The sequence below is a fragment of the Dendrobates tinctorius genome, unplaced genomic scaffold (assembly GCF_039654945.1).
Source record: "Dendrobates tinctorius isolate UK_male_01 unplaced genomic scaffold, ASM3965494v1 ptg000049l, whole genome shotgun sequence".
NCBI classification, from domain to species: Eukaryota; Metazoa; Chordata; class Amphibia; order Anura; family Dendrobatidae; genus Dendrobates; species Dendrobates tinctorius.
Genome location: NW_027361717.1, coordinates 22,190,266 through 22,204,138, shown reverse-complemented (window position 1 = coordinate 22,204,138; position 13,873 = coordinate 22,190,266). Strand labels below are relative to the sequence as shown.

The window sequence follows — 13,873 nt, the reverse complement described above, 5'->3', positions numbered from 1 at the left end:
GGAAACCTACAGATGCAAAAGGGCGGCACCTCTCCCACGCATCAGTTGGATTACAGAGCACAAGAGGACCACAATGGTTAATAGCAAAATTTATACACAGTGTTTTTTATACAACTATTCCTTACTAGTGTACATATAAGAGAAAGAAGTGCATATCCAAATTTAAACTACAAAAGGGGGGGGAATATACGGGTGCTGTCATGGACTCCGAAAAATACCGTTAACCGGTGAGTAACTAAGACTTTATTCGGTCGTCCATGACAGCACCACCTGAGAGATTTACAGAGAGTAATAACTATTTTAGGGAGGGACTACAGCCTGCAGTACCCTTATACCAAAAGAGAGGTCTGTGGAAGCACCCAAGTCTAGCCTATAATGATTATAAAAGGTGCTCGGAGAGGACCAAGTAGCCGCCTTACATATCTGGTCAATGGAGACTTCTGATCTCTCGGCCCACGAGGACGCCATGGCTCTGGTGGAATGCGCCCTCAGTTTTGCAGGTGCTGGTCTGCCCTTTGAGGTGTATGCAATTGAAATAGCCTCTCTAATCCACCTAGCTAGTGTATTTTTTGACACTCTACAGCCTTTCCTGGGACCTTGATGGGAGATAAATAGGGCATTCTCCTTTTTCCAGGGGTCAGTAACCGCCAGATATTCTTTAAGGCATTCTCTAACATCTAAGGTGTGTAATTTCTCTTCCTTCTCATTAGCTGGATTAGGGAGGAAGGATGGAAGGACTATTTCCTGTGTTCTATGAAAGCTAGAAACTACCTTCGGTAAGTACGCCGGGTCAGGTCTGAGTATTACCCTATCGTCCTTAAACTGTAAATAAGGAGGACGCCTAGATAATGCCTGGATGTCGCTTACTCTACGAGCTGAGGTTAGAGCTACCAGGAAGGCTACCTTGAGGGACAGGTTTTTTATAGAGGCTGATGAGATGGGTTCGAATGGAGCTTCTGTCATGGCTGTGAGGACTAGGTTCAAGTCCCATGGCATGAATCTATCCTTCACCACTGGCCTGGATCTACCTGCTGCCTTGATGAATCTACTGACCCAGTAATTACCCGCGATGTTGCAGCTAAAGAGGGCCCCCAAGGCTGAAGCTTGTACTTTGAGGGTACTAGTGGAGAGCCCCATTTCTAGACCTTTCTGAAGAAATTCTAAGATTTGATTTATAGGAGCCGAACCCCCAGCGACTACTCTAGAGTTCTTTAGGAATCTCTTCCAAATTCTGACATAGATCTTGGTAGTAGTGATCTTTCTACTTTTAAGTAGAGTGTCAACCAGGTCTGGGGAGAAGCCTTTATCTTTCAGCAGTGTCCGTTCAAACTCCACGCCGTCAGATGTAGGCCAGCCACCTGAGGATGAAAGACTGGGCCCTGGGATAGGAGATCCGGGATCTCCGGCAGGACCCAAGGATCGGACACTGACATGGTCCTGAGGCATGAGAACCAAGCCCTCCTGGGCCAAAACGGAGCGATCACTATAACTTTCGCTCTGTCTCTCCTGATTTTCCTCACCACTAGAAGTAATAGCGATAGGGGAGGGAAGGCATAGGATAGCCCGAAATCCCACTTTATCAGCAAGGAGTCTACCGCCAGGGGGTCTTCTCTGGGATTTAGTGAGCAAAATTGCCTTACTTTCCTGTTTTCCTTGGTGGCGAAGAGATCTATCTCTGGCAGTCCCCACTTCTGTACAATCAGGTCGAAGATAGAGTTTTTTAGGGACCATTCTCCTTGCCTTAAGAGATTGCGGCTCAGGAAATCTGCCGTGGTGTTTTCTTTCCCCTTTATATGTAGAGCTGTTAATGATAGGAAATGCTGCTCTGCTAGCTGGAACAGCCGTTCTGCTACATTCATCAGGGATTTGGAACGGGTCCCGCTTTGGTGGTTGATATACGCTACGGTGACCAGATTGTCGGAGAACACTCGCACATGATGGCCCCGATAGTGTAGGCGAACCAGCTTCTCCGACGGCAGACGGCATTCCTGTTTTTCGGAATCTAGGATGAGGCCCAAGAAATGTTGGATTCTCATCGGCTGTAACCGAGATTTTTTAATGTTAAGCAGCCATCCTAACCGTTCTAGGGCAGACCTTGCCCTTTGTAGCTGTTGCAAACAATGGTTAGCCGTTTTCCCTACAATCAAGAAGTCATCTAAGTAGGGAACTACTAAAATGTCTGATTCACGTAGATGGGCCATAACTTCTGCTACTACTTTAGTAAACACACGGGGAGCGACTGCCACCCCAAAGGGGAGGGCCGCATACTGGAAATGTTGAACTGACCCATCTAACTGCACTGCCACTCTGAGAAAACTCTGATGATCTGCATGAATGGGTATATGGTAGTAGGCATCTTTCAAATCTAACACCACCATGAAGCAGTTTTGAAACAGTAATTTTATTGTTGAATTAATTGTTTCCATCTTAAATGGACGTGTGACCAGGAATTCATTGAGGGATTTAAGATTTATTATGGTCCTAAAGGAACTGTCTGGCTTGCGGACCAGGAACAAAGGGGAGTAGAAACCTTTCCCCCTTTCTTCCTCTGGAACTTTAGTTAGGACCTTTTTATGGCAAAGATCCCGAACTTCAGCTTCCAGGGCAGACTGTTCTGATGAGGATGACCTAAGAGGAGTGACCTTAAAACGATCTTGGGGAACCCGGGAGAATTCTAGTCGTAGGCCCGCAGTTACCACCCCCAGTATCCAGTTGCTATTAGAGATTAATGCCCAGGCCGGGTAGAAGGCAGCTAGTCTCCCCCCTACCGGAGCAACTAGTCATTGGGGCGGCTTTTTAGTGTCCCGTGCTGGACCTTCCTGGCGCCCCCCTCCTCCGAACATGAATCCAGTACCTCTCCTTCTTTTGTCGTCCCATCTGCCCTGATCCCTGGACAGCCTCCTACGGAAATATCCTTTCCTGGTAAAGGGGCGTCTAAAAGAGGGGTTCGGCAGACTGGGGAACTTCTTTTTATCGTCCCCGGCCTTCTCTAAAAGTTCATCCAGGACGGGCCCAAACAGGTATTCGCCCTCACAAGGAATGGAACAGAGTCGAGATCTGGCCTGGATGTCTCCTGGCCAGCATTTTAACCAGAGAGCCCTTCGAGCTGCGTTGGATAAACCTGCGGTCCTAGCCGCCATCCTCGCAGAATCTGCTGACGCATCAGCCAGAAAAGCAGCAGCACTTTGGATAACTGGTAAAGCTTTTCGAATGTATGCTCTTGAGGTTCCATCCTTCAATTGGGAATCCAGCTGATCCAGCCAGACCATCAAGGATCTGGCCGTACATGTGGCCGCTACCGCTGGTCTCAAGGCACCCGCTGACATCTCCCATGTTCCTTTCAGAAAAGAATCCGCTTTTTTATCTAGCGGGTCTTTTAAGGAGGCCATGTCATCGAAAGGTATGGAGGACTTTTTGGAGGCTTTGGCCACTGCCGCGTCCAGCTTAGGGGCCTTGTCCCATTTGGTTACCACTGGGTCATCAAACGGGTACCTTCGTTTGAAGGCAGGTGGCAAAGAACCTCTTTTTTCAGGCTTTTTCCATTCTCTATCTATTAGGTTCTGGACTTTATCATTCAACGGGAAGGATCTGCGCTTTCTGGGATCTAGGCCTCCGAACATCACGTCCTGTGCCGAAAGTTCCGGTTTTGTGTCTGCTACCCCCATGGTGGACCTTACTGCTTTAACTAACTTATCCATCTGGTCTAAGGGAAAGCAGAAACGGCTCGAGTCTTCCTCTGAAGATGATGAAGTGGAGGCCGGGGAATCTGAGGAGATATCGATTCCAGGTGCGGCCGAGGACTCTGAACCAGAGAGGTTAACATCTCTTCCCTTAGAGGAGTCTTTTTTAGATAGGGCCTTCATTTCTGTCCTGATTATCTCCCTCAGGCTTGTGGTGAAGTCCGGTGTTTCTTCCGCCACCTGTATGGACGGGGAAGAGTGTAAGGGCCTGTCAATCTACCCCTAGGGTACCCCTATCCAACCCCTACCGTTTGTCGCACGCATGGCTGACACAACTTTTTAGGGTGGCCGTCTGGCAAAGGGCAATTACAGAGGGCACATTCCCTGTGCTTCTGCTTCCCCGTAGCTTTCCTTGCCTGCGAAAGAACAAAATAAAACACTGCATCAGGGTACATTCACGGAGATCTCTTACCCATGCAGATGAGGCAGGTACCGGGTCACGGAGGGAGGCAGGAGGGTCCTTTAGCCTGGAGGAACTTCTGTGGCTTTGTTCGCCCGTCCGTTTCTTCTTCTGCTGGCCACTCGCATGTGAATTCACTGTGGCCTGTTTCTCTGGGCGCTCCTGCGCCTCGTCCTGCTGCTCTGTGGGGGCTTCTGTCGAATCCATTGCTGGGCCTTCAGAAGCACCCCAGCAGCGTCACCTCCTGTGCTTTTAGTGCCTCCCACAGTGTCCGGGTCAGCAGGGCTCTGGCGCGGCACCTCCCCCCGTGTCCTCCCCCCCCGCGACTCCCCCCCACACGCTCCGTCCCCCCCCCCCCCCCGGGTACCGCGCGCCGCCCCAGACCGCCGAGCACTGGCGGCGCATCCCGGAAAGCCGGCCGGCACCCGACTTCCGGTTTCGGCGTTCCCGGCCCCGCCCCTTCCGCTGCGTCACTTCCGCCGCGCGATCAAGACCGCGGGAGCGCGCGGAAAGGAGCCGGCACGGCGCCCCCGGAATGCCTGCCGTCCCCACATGCGCCGACCTGCGCCCGCCGCACAGGCGCGACCGCCAGCCCCCGGCGAGAGAGAGAGAGGAGCAAGCGGAGACCGGGTGAATGCAACAGGAGGGGTTCCAGGGGTCATACATACCTTGTGCCGGCCCTATGGAGACGGCTGTCCACCGGACCCTCTGCTCCGCCTGCTCCAACCACTGTCGTGGTGACCTACCCGGCCCCACCGTGGCGCATCCAGGGACCCGAGCTTGACCGAGGTAGGAGACCCCCCCCGCTACCTGGGTCGGTCAGCCGGCCTGGGAATCCCTCGACGACTCCATGATGGACCATCTGTAGGAAGTCCCGTCCTATAGGAACAGGAAACCAACTGATGCGTGGGAGAGGTGCCGCCCTTTTGTATCTGTAGGTTTCCTGTTCCTGAAGGGCGGATCCCCTCTCTCAGGTGGTGCTGTCATGGACGACCGAATAAATTCAAATATTTTTATCACAGGAGACGAGGGCTGTCTCTTTTATCACTTAAATGTAACATATGATTCTACCATGCTCGCGCCGATCGCCAGCAGAGCAGGGGAGAATGATGACAGCCGTGTTCTGCACGCGGCGCTTACTGTCACGCTTCTTTCCTGGCGCTCGTCCGTGTGGTACTGATGCGGCACATAGATGCCACATGTGTGCTGCAAGTTTCATACACAGACACTGACATCTCCGGTACCAGAAATATCAGGACTAGAGTTGAGCGACTTTGGTCGGATCGGGTTTCGTGAAACCCGACTGAAACAAAATTTGAGTCGGATGAAACTGGTCCGACTAGGGCAAAAAAAAGTCGGAGTTTCGTCCGAAACCCGACCCCAAAGCAAGTCAATGGGGAATAAAAGTCGGCATTGAGTGGATTTGGCCCTGCGGATCCGCAGCAGAACTGCAGGTGATGTACAGTACCATTATAGCCTATGCAAAAAAAAAACCCGCTGTGCACATGCTGCGGATTTTTCCGCACGGATTTCGTGCGGAATAAAAGAAGCAGCATGTCACTTTTGTGCGGTTTTGCTGCAGTTTTCCACCTGCTCCATTCTACAAATCCGCAGGTGGAAAACCACACAAAAACGGCAGTAAAACCGCACAAAAAATGCACTAAATCCGCAGGAAAAATGCAGGTCATTTAACCTGCGGATTTAGTAAAATCCGCGCGGGAGGATCCGCACTGTGTGCACATAGCCTTATAGCGGGTTTTTCTGTTTGGCAGCTGTAACACCCTAAAAGATGCTTTTTATAGCAAAAAATAGTTTTTGCATCACTAATTATTCAATATTTTGGCCTACAGAGTCATGTGAGGTAATTTTTTTGTTGGACGAGTTGACGTTTTTATTGGTACCATTTTGGGGAAATGACATTTTTTGATTGCTTTCTATTCTGATTTTTGGGAGGCAGAATGAACAAAAAACAGCAATTCAAGAATTTTTTTTTTTGGGGGGGGGCATTTATATTGTTCCACGTGTGGTAAAATTGATAAGGCAGTTTTATTCTTCGGGTCAGTATGATTACAGCGATACCCCATGTTTATTTATATCCGTCTTTTTGATCGCGTGTTATTCCACTTTTTGTTTGGCGGTGTGGTAAGCCAAAACAATGCTTTGTTTTTTGCTTTATTTATGGTGTTCACTAAAGGGGTTAACTAGTGCGACAGTTTTATAGGTCGGGACGCAGTGATACCAAATATGTGTACTTTTATTGTTTAGATTTTTTTTCATTTAAATATTTAGTGATATAAAAAAAATCAATATGTATTTAACTATTTTTGATTTTTTACAAATATTTTCACAATTTCACATTTTTTTATTTTTCAAACGTTTTTACCTTGTTCCACTATGGGGACTATCATTTTTTGCAGGTTGATCGCTTCTATAACACGCACATGAAACAGTATGTGCATGCCACAGAAGCTGTCAGCGCTGCACTGACAGAGACTTGCTCATCATGCACTGCGCATGATCAGCAAGGTTCCTCGCTCTGGTGACCTGGATGTCGTCGTGACAACCAGGGCTGTGGAGTCGGAGCTCATTTTGGAGGAGTCGGAATAAAATGGACCGACTCAGACTCCTAAAATATATAATAAATTGGGTATAGTAGTTCAATGCAGAATGTGCTGAATATTTTTTCATAGGAATTTGGGAAAGTTATGAAATGTCCTATAAATGGCTGTTCTATTCCTGATCTAAGGCTACATTCACACACAGCGTTTTTGCTGCATTTTTTGAGGATACGTTTTTCAGCTGCAAAAGCAGATCAGCTTTTTAAAAAACCGCATAACCTGAAAGGTTTTTGAGCTCATAGATAATGTTTTTAATAGCAAAAGCAGATTAGAAATCTGCTCTATCCATCCATATCTGTACCAAAAAGAATGAAAGCCGGGTAGCACACAGACTAACACTCCTTTTTTTTTTAGCACCAGTCAGGTACACCTCATAGCTACCCAAAATGACGCCCAGGACAGGCATTGCTCGTCTTCAGTAACACATCAACATCAATTGATAGTTGGAATAAATAGACTGCATTCACCACATCTTAAGGTGCAGGCTTTATTTTCAAGTGTAGGGGTGTGCAGTATAAGGTTCTGCAGCAGCTGAGGTGTGCAGTATGAGCTTCTGCGGAACAGTATGAGGTTCTGCCCCCCCCCCCTAGTTTTGATCCTGGCTAAAACCGTTTCTTATAGATATGGCGAACCCTCAGGTAACCCTAAATGAAGGTCAATGGACACAGGTGGCTGAATTGAAGGAATTGCTTAATCACCTATTTACCGTGACTAAAAAATGACAAGCTGAAGATTTAACTCCTGGCATTTTCATAAGGGAGTGGAATAGCTTTCTATTTTGCCTGTCCCAAAGAGGAGATTTAAATTTTAATCGCAGATGGCATTTCTGCTTCAATGAAACGGAGAGACACAGCTATTGGAAAACAAAATTTTGCTGGCAGCTTTATGTGGACCCAAGTCATCATATATATTGCTTGATGATCAACAGCTTACTAAAGGAAAAGAAGCTCTGACTGAGGTAGCAGTTAGGATGAGTGGCCTACAGGAGGACTGCCAGGCGCAAGAGGACTTGGGTCCTGACAGTGCTACTGCTGCCATATCTTCATCCTCATCAGATGAGGAGTTTGACTTTGACAAGTATTTGGATGATATGGAGCAGGCAAAGCGTTGCTGCAAGGAAAAAGATTTCACTCCGTCTCCTATAGCAAGCAGATTGACCATATTTCAGCAAAATGTTTCACTTGCTCTCAAAGAAAAATTCAACCGTTCATCAAAACTGACTGTGCATGAGGCAATTCCTTTATATTTGGAAATTGTTAGAGATGTTGCCCATGTGGTTACGGCTTTGCCTCCAACCCAAGTTAGTGTAGAGAGGTTGTTCTCTGGCCTTAAAATTATTAGGTCAGATTTTAGGTAATCTATGAAGGACGATCTGATGGAGGCAATTCTATTTCTTAGAACAAATTCATAGACTGCACAAATGTTATTTAGTATGTTTTTGTTGAAAACTGTTTTTTGCCACTTACATAGTTTATTACATAGTGTTATATATATATATATATATATATATATATATATATGTAATCCATATTACATAGTGTATTACATATTTACAATTTATTACAGTTTTTTGTGTTCTAAAGTTGTTTTCTAATAAATATATATTATGTTCTAAATGTCTTGATTATTGCATCATAAAAATGATTAAATGTCTGATGTTCACATTGTACTACAATACATTTTTCACTTAAATATAAGCAATATATGTTGGAGTCGGAGTCGTGGAGTCGGTGGCAGGGAAATTGAAGAGTCGGAGTCGCAGGTTTGGCTTACCGACTCCACAGCCCTGGTGACATCGGGTCACCACTGCAACGATTGGGACCCCATGTCACTCTGCGGGGTCTCTGATCCAAAGGCAGAAGGGCTGTAAGCCCTGTGCCGGCTTCCGGAACGATGCAATCTTTTGGGGGTAAAAGTGCACGTAGTGCCGGGTGTCAGCTGTCAGAATCAGCTGACACCCGGCGGCGATCGCCCGCGCACCCCCAGTGTGCGTGGCTGATCACAATGACGTAATAATCCGTACCTGGTCAGATAGGCTCAGGTTACACAGATGGAATATTACGTCTGATATCAGAAAGGGGTTAAATGGACCTGAACCTCATCTTCCCAGACCGACAATTGGCACCACTATCACCATGATCTCCCTAATGCTTACACAAAGGCCGCTTTCCCGTGGCATGTCCCGGTAGATGCTTCCGATGGTTTACATTCTTCAGCTTTATGCAAACAGAGCTGATGTAAAGATAACTAGACACACATTAGTCATGGAGTGGATCTGTGCAGCATGAAGAATATTCCTCAGAGACAAAATCAATTCTAAGAAATTACGGGGTCAAAATAAGATCTGCAAGAATGTAGAGTGAAGAATGTCTACATCCAGGTGTGTGCTCAGCTTTACAGGTGTCTATACAGCGGGACCCAATATATGGCTGTCCTCCAGCAATAACTAACGAGGAACAGCCCGCGGCCACAGGTCTCTAGTCACAAGCGCCACTCAACAACCTGCCGGGACTATTGTAGATATGTAGGACTGAACAGTCCTCGGTGTGTGGGTGTATATGTCAACGATGGCTGACCTGACCGCTGTGACCAATACTGCCAAGCACAACCTGCCACCTCAGGACTTCTATAAAACAACTTCAAAATGGTCCTACACCCTGCAACGCTTACATTTACTGGTATGTCCAAGCCGTTCTGGAGGCTTCACAGATCAAAGTCAGAATAAGTCTTATCTTCTGGGTCTATTCACATCAGGAATGAAACTTTGAAAAGTATATCTGAACACATTACAGACATGACCACTTAAAGGGAATCTGTCACCAAATTTTTGCTTCCTCATCTAAGAGCAGCAAAATACAGGAGCAAAGAATGATTCCAGCAACGTGTTACTTACAGGGCTGCTTGCTGTCATTTTGATAAAATCCCTGTTTTCTCTGCTGCAGAAATACTTGTGCTAGGAATGCGGAACTGTGTATAACCTCATCCACACCACTGATTGGTAGCTTTCTGCCTATGCACAGTGTGCTCATATAACTGCCAATCAGTGGTAGAGGTAGGGTTATACAGAGCTCAGGAATAACAGCAGGTTTACTAGTCTTCTAGTCATAATCTTATGCTTATGAAATAGAGATGTCATCAAAACTTCAGAAAGTAACACCGTAAGTGACACATTGCTGGAATCCGTGTCTATGGCTCTTCATTATGCTTCTCACAGATTGGGTGGCAAAAAAGAAACGCAACATAAAGATGGGTAGAACCCACCCTGATAGGGTGTACAGAGCACACAGGTGGACTTGTAGCTTGGCACGGCACGTACACTTTGGGCTTGGTATACTGGTACTTTCTCCATGTAAAGGTAGCAGTGACCATGTGGGAAGGGATCAACAGTGAATCAAATGATTTAATCCATGGGCTGACACCTTACTTTATGGGTTAAGCTTGGGGAATAGTTTTGTGACGTTCAGAGTTTCATAATCAGGGAAAATCTGTCATATAAATTAAAGTAAAGGCCCACGGGGAAAAAAACCTGTCTAGGTTCACGGAGAGCGATCCATAGAGCATAAATTCCTGCTCAGGCACGCCAATGAACTTACTAATACATGAGCGAGGCTTCTGTGCACTACACGAGAACCTGCTGCTTTCCTCAGAATAGAAGGAAAACATGAAGACAATGCTCCATAAACTTCAGCAATACATGTGCCGACTGCAAGAAAGGGAGTAGCGGCACATTCACACACACACAATCATCAGCAGTGAAGATCACGCCAGGAGGAGAAAGAAGAAAATTTCTCTGATAAAACATTACAAAGTTTCTCATTTTCACGTATACTATTGATTTCTGCAGGAAAGAAAAAATAAAATGACTGATACTCCTTAAAGCAAAATATATATTACAGGACTTCTCTAAGACAACAGATAGAAAAAGGCAAATGTGATGGGATTGTTCTGATACAACTTTCATTACTAAACAAGCCTGAGTGTGTGCTCTTTTTTTATGTGGGAAACTACTGTACATTACTTTCCGGTGGAAATAAAGAAACTGCCTGACAGCTTCAGGACATCAGGGACACAAGACTAAAGCAGGTGAATTTTTAACATGAGCACAGGAAATTCTGCATTTCCTGCACTGACTGACCATGTTTACCTCCATAGACCACATAGTAATAGGGACAATGCTCAGGAAGCGCGGTGTTTGCTTGCACATTGTATCGGACACATGACATTCTCTCCTGCCTCACAGCACTGATCTGTATCGTCAGCGGCTCCTAGCACTGAACGTGATGTGGCTGATACATCAGGTAGATTTGTTCCTAGTGCAGAGTTAGCAGGACAGTGTACAATTAATTTGCACAATTTGTATAGGCTTCAAAAGGTATTTAACGCAGATTTCAAGTGCTCTATTACAATTGGTGAAATCCACTGGCAAAGGGATTGTCCCACAAACAAAGCGCATTTTAAACAATTTGATGTATTAAAAAATGTTCCTGTGCTAAGATAATCTTAGAACTATGCCCCTGCTACTTACTGTGTAATGGCTGTGCCTGACCATATAGAGCTGCTCCAGTTCATGGCCGGCAGATACCTCAGTTATTGGCCAGGGGGGCAAGCATCAATCAATCAATTGTGATAAGCGAATATATGGGAAAAATAGCAGGGGCTTGCAGCTGCTGCTTTCTGTTCTAATACCTTTCCCTGCCTGGCGTAACATGAGTGACTGTTTCTGCCCTGTCTCTAGCCCTCTGAGGTTATCATAAATCAAGTCAGTGATGCAGATGCACCAGCAGCGGCTGAGCTTATATGTCACGGCTTTGATTTATGATGAGCTCACAGGACTGGTCATGCGGCAGAAACTCACGCCTGTGATAAAACAGGCAGGGAAATGTGTTACTTCAGAAAGCAGCAACTGTGATCTCCTGCTGTTTCAGCTGTATACTCACTTATCAAAAGTGTTATACAACTCCTTCTGGCCAGGAGCTGTGACATGTGCATGACCATGAACTGCAGCAGTTCTGCATGGTTGGACCGAACAAAGATTAGTACATAGTAGGGGCACATTTATAAGATAACAGCACAGAAATTATTTTTTAACACATCCAGTTGTTAAACTTTGCATTTTAAGTATTACTTCTTGGAATAATGATTTTTGTTTATGGCACAGTCGATTTAATATCTGCAGCATAAACTGAAAGACAGTGAATGTCAAATCGGCACAGCCAATCAATTTATGCTTGCAAATTCTGACAGTGTTACGATTATGAAGACGCGGTCACTAATGTTGATACCTGTGGGTTGTTGGCCTCCACCAGCTTACACTGCCGCAGGAACAGCTTCAGATTTCCCCAGTTCATAAAAGGCAGCAACACCATTGGTTTTTCGCCATCTTCTATACAGACATGACCGATGGGGAGAAGATTCCTAAAAAAACAAAAAGGTGAGAGATATATATATATATATATATATATATATATATATATATATATATATATATATATATATATATAAATAAATCTTCCTAGAGATGTGCAACTCATTTCGGTGTTTAACTTTGAAATTTAAAGACATTGAAAAAATGAATTAAAGAAAGTAACAAAAACAAAGCCCACATACTGAGATAAAAGATTATTTGGGACAGAACACGCTGGCCAATGAAGCAAAGATTTAACCAAGACACAAGTGTTGGCCCCCATAGGACTACAGAAAAAAGTGGTACAGAGGCCCTGGATGTTCCCCGGTTCCCATGTTCCAGAAGCCTGTTCTCAGGATCATTGGGGGCCCCAGTGACAGGACACCCAGTGATCAGTATGGACGCAGAGATCTGTAACATATTGATGTGCGAACGTGGCAATCCCTACATATATTGAGGCAGTCTAACAGCTGCAAATCAAGAAGCAGGGACTTGAACATAATATACGAGCACTCCCAGATGCTCAGAGAACACCCGAATATGCTCGGATAAGACGTTGGCTCATCACTAATCTGTACGCCAAACACGGTCCATACCCCTGGCTGCTGCAAATCAATTGAGTCATCAAATGTAAATCTTTTGGAAAATAAAAGCGGATTGGGAAGCCAGACCCACAGTAGTCAGCTGATCACCATTTTAATAAAATTTTAATGAAAATTAGCTCTAAGGGCCCTAACAAATAATCCAAGTGCCAACTCAGGTGGTGCTACTAAGGTGCATTTAAATACATGGCCTCTCAGATGTGACCATGCGGAGCCATCATCGCTCCGTGAGAACTAAAGGCCCTAGCCTAGTCACTTCATACAAAGTAGCGGGCATAAAGCTGGCGTAAAAGACAGCGGTAAGGAATGGAGAGTGGAGAGATACAAGTCTACCATAGGCTGACATCTCCCAGGATGACATTTACTCCATGTGTCCATAGTCACAGGGACATAGAGGTGTTGGCACACAGCAGGTCTATCGCTTACCACATCTGCAGCTGTACACGACATTGCAAAATGTTCTTTCCAGCCAGGGAAGAGAAATTGGCGTTCTTTCAAAGTTTAAGCCATGACATTAAACCTCTCCCCACAGGGCACAAATGAGTAAAACAATCAAACCACTGTTTGATATGTACTCGGAACTGAGAAATGGTATAGAAATATTCACCGGCGTCGTGAAGCCGCCTGAGGCTACTGAAAACTGCGACATGTGCCTTAATAACAAAGTAAAGGAGGAAAAAAAAAGTGTCGGAGGATAAAATGGAGATAAAACATAGTACAGCAGCACGTGTTCACTACTGGATCCTGTACAGTCTTCAGTCCCACCGCAGATATCGGAGCAGGTAGACCAGGGCTACTATGTGATTATCACATAACCGGACACGATAACGGGCACTATGCAGCTTTTCTGTAAATGAACTTTCTAAAGTTAGAGGTTCTGTGTCTCTAAGAATCAGCTCATTTTACAAGACTTTCTGCAATTAAAGAGAATAAGGCTGTGCAAAGTCTAGCTATGCTCCCCTCCCCAAATCTTTGGCTAGGAATCCACAGAGCAGAGATCACATGGAGACCCCAGAGTACCGTAATGCAGAGACGCTGCACCGTGGCAGCAAGGCTTCTGTGTGGAAGAATGCTTCTGAAATAGAAGAATACAGGACACAGCATTGGAG

The 13,873-nt window shown here is 45.6% G+C and overlaps 1 protein-coding gene across 3 annotated transcripts in view; it reads right to left on the bottom strand.

Annotated features, from left to right (window-relative positions):
• RYK (receptor like tyrosine kinase) overlaps positions 1-13,873 on the bottom strand; it is a 165,447-nt gene that overhangs the window by 31,002 nt on the left and 120,572 nt on the right. For all 3 annotated transcript variants that reach the window (XM_073576532.1, XM_073576533.1, XM_073576535.1), the window contains one exon: positions 12,041-12,173. In XM_073576532.1, coding sequence (XP_073432633.1) covers positions 12,041-12,173 — 133 coding nt within the window. The remainder of the gene's footprint in view (positions 1-12,040; positions 12,174-13,873) is intronic.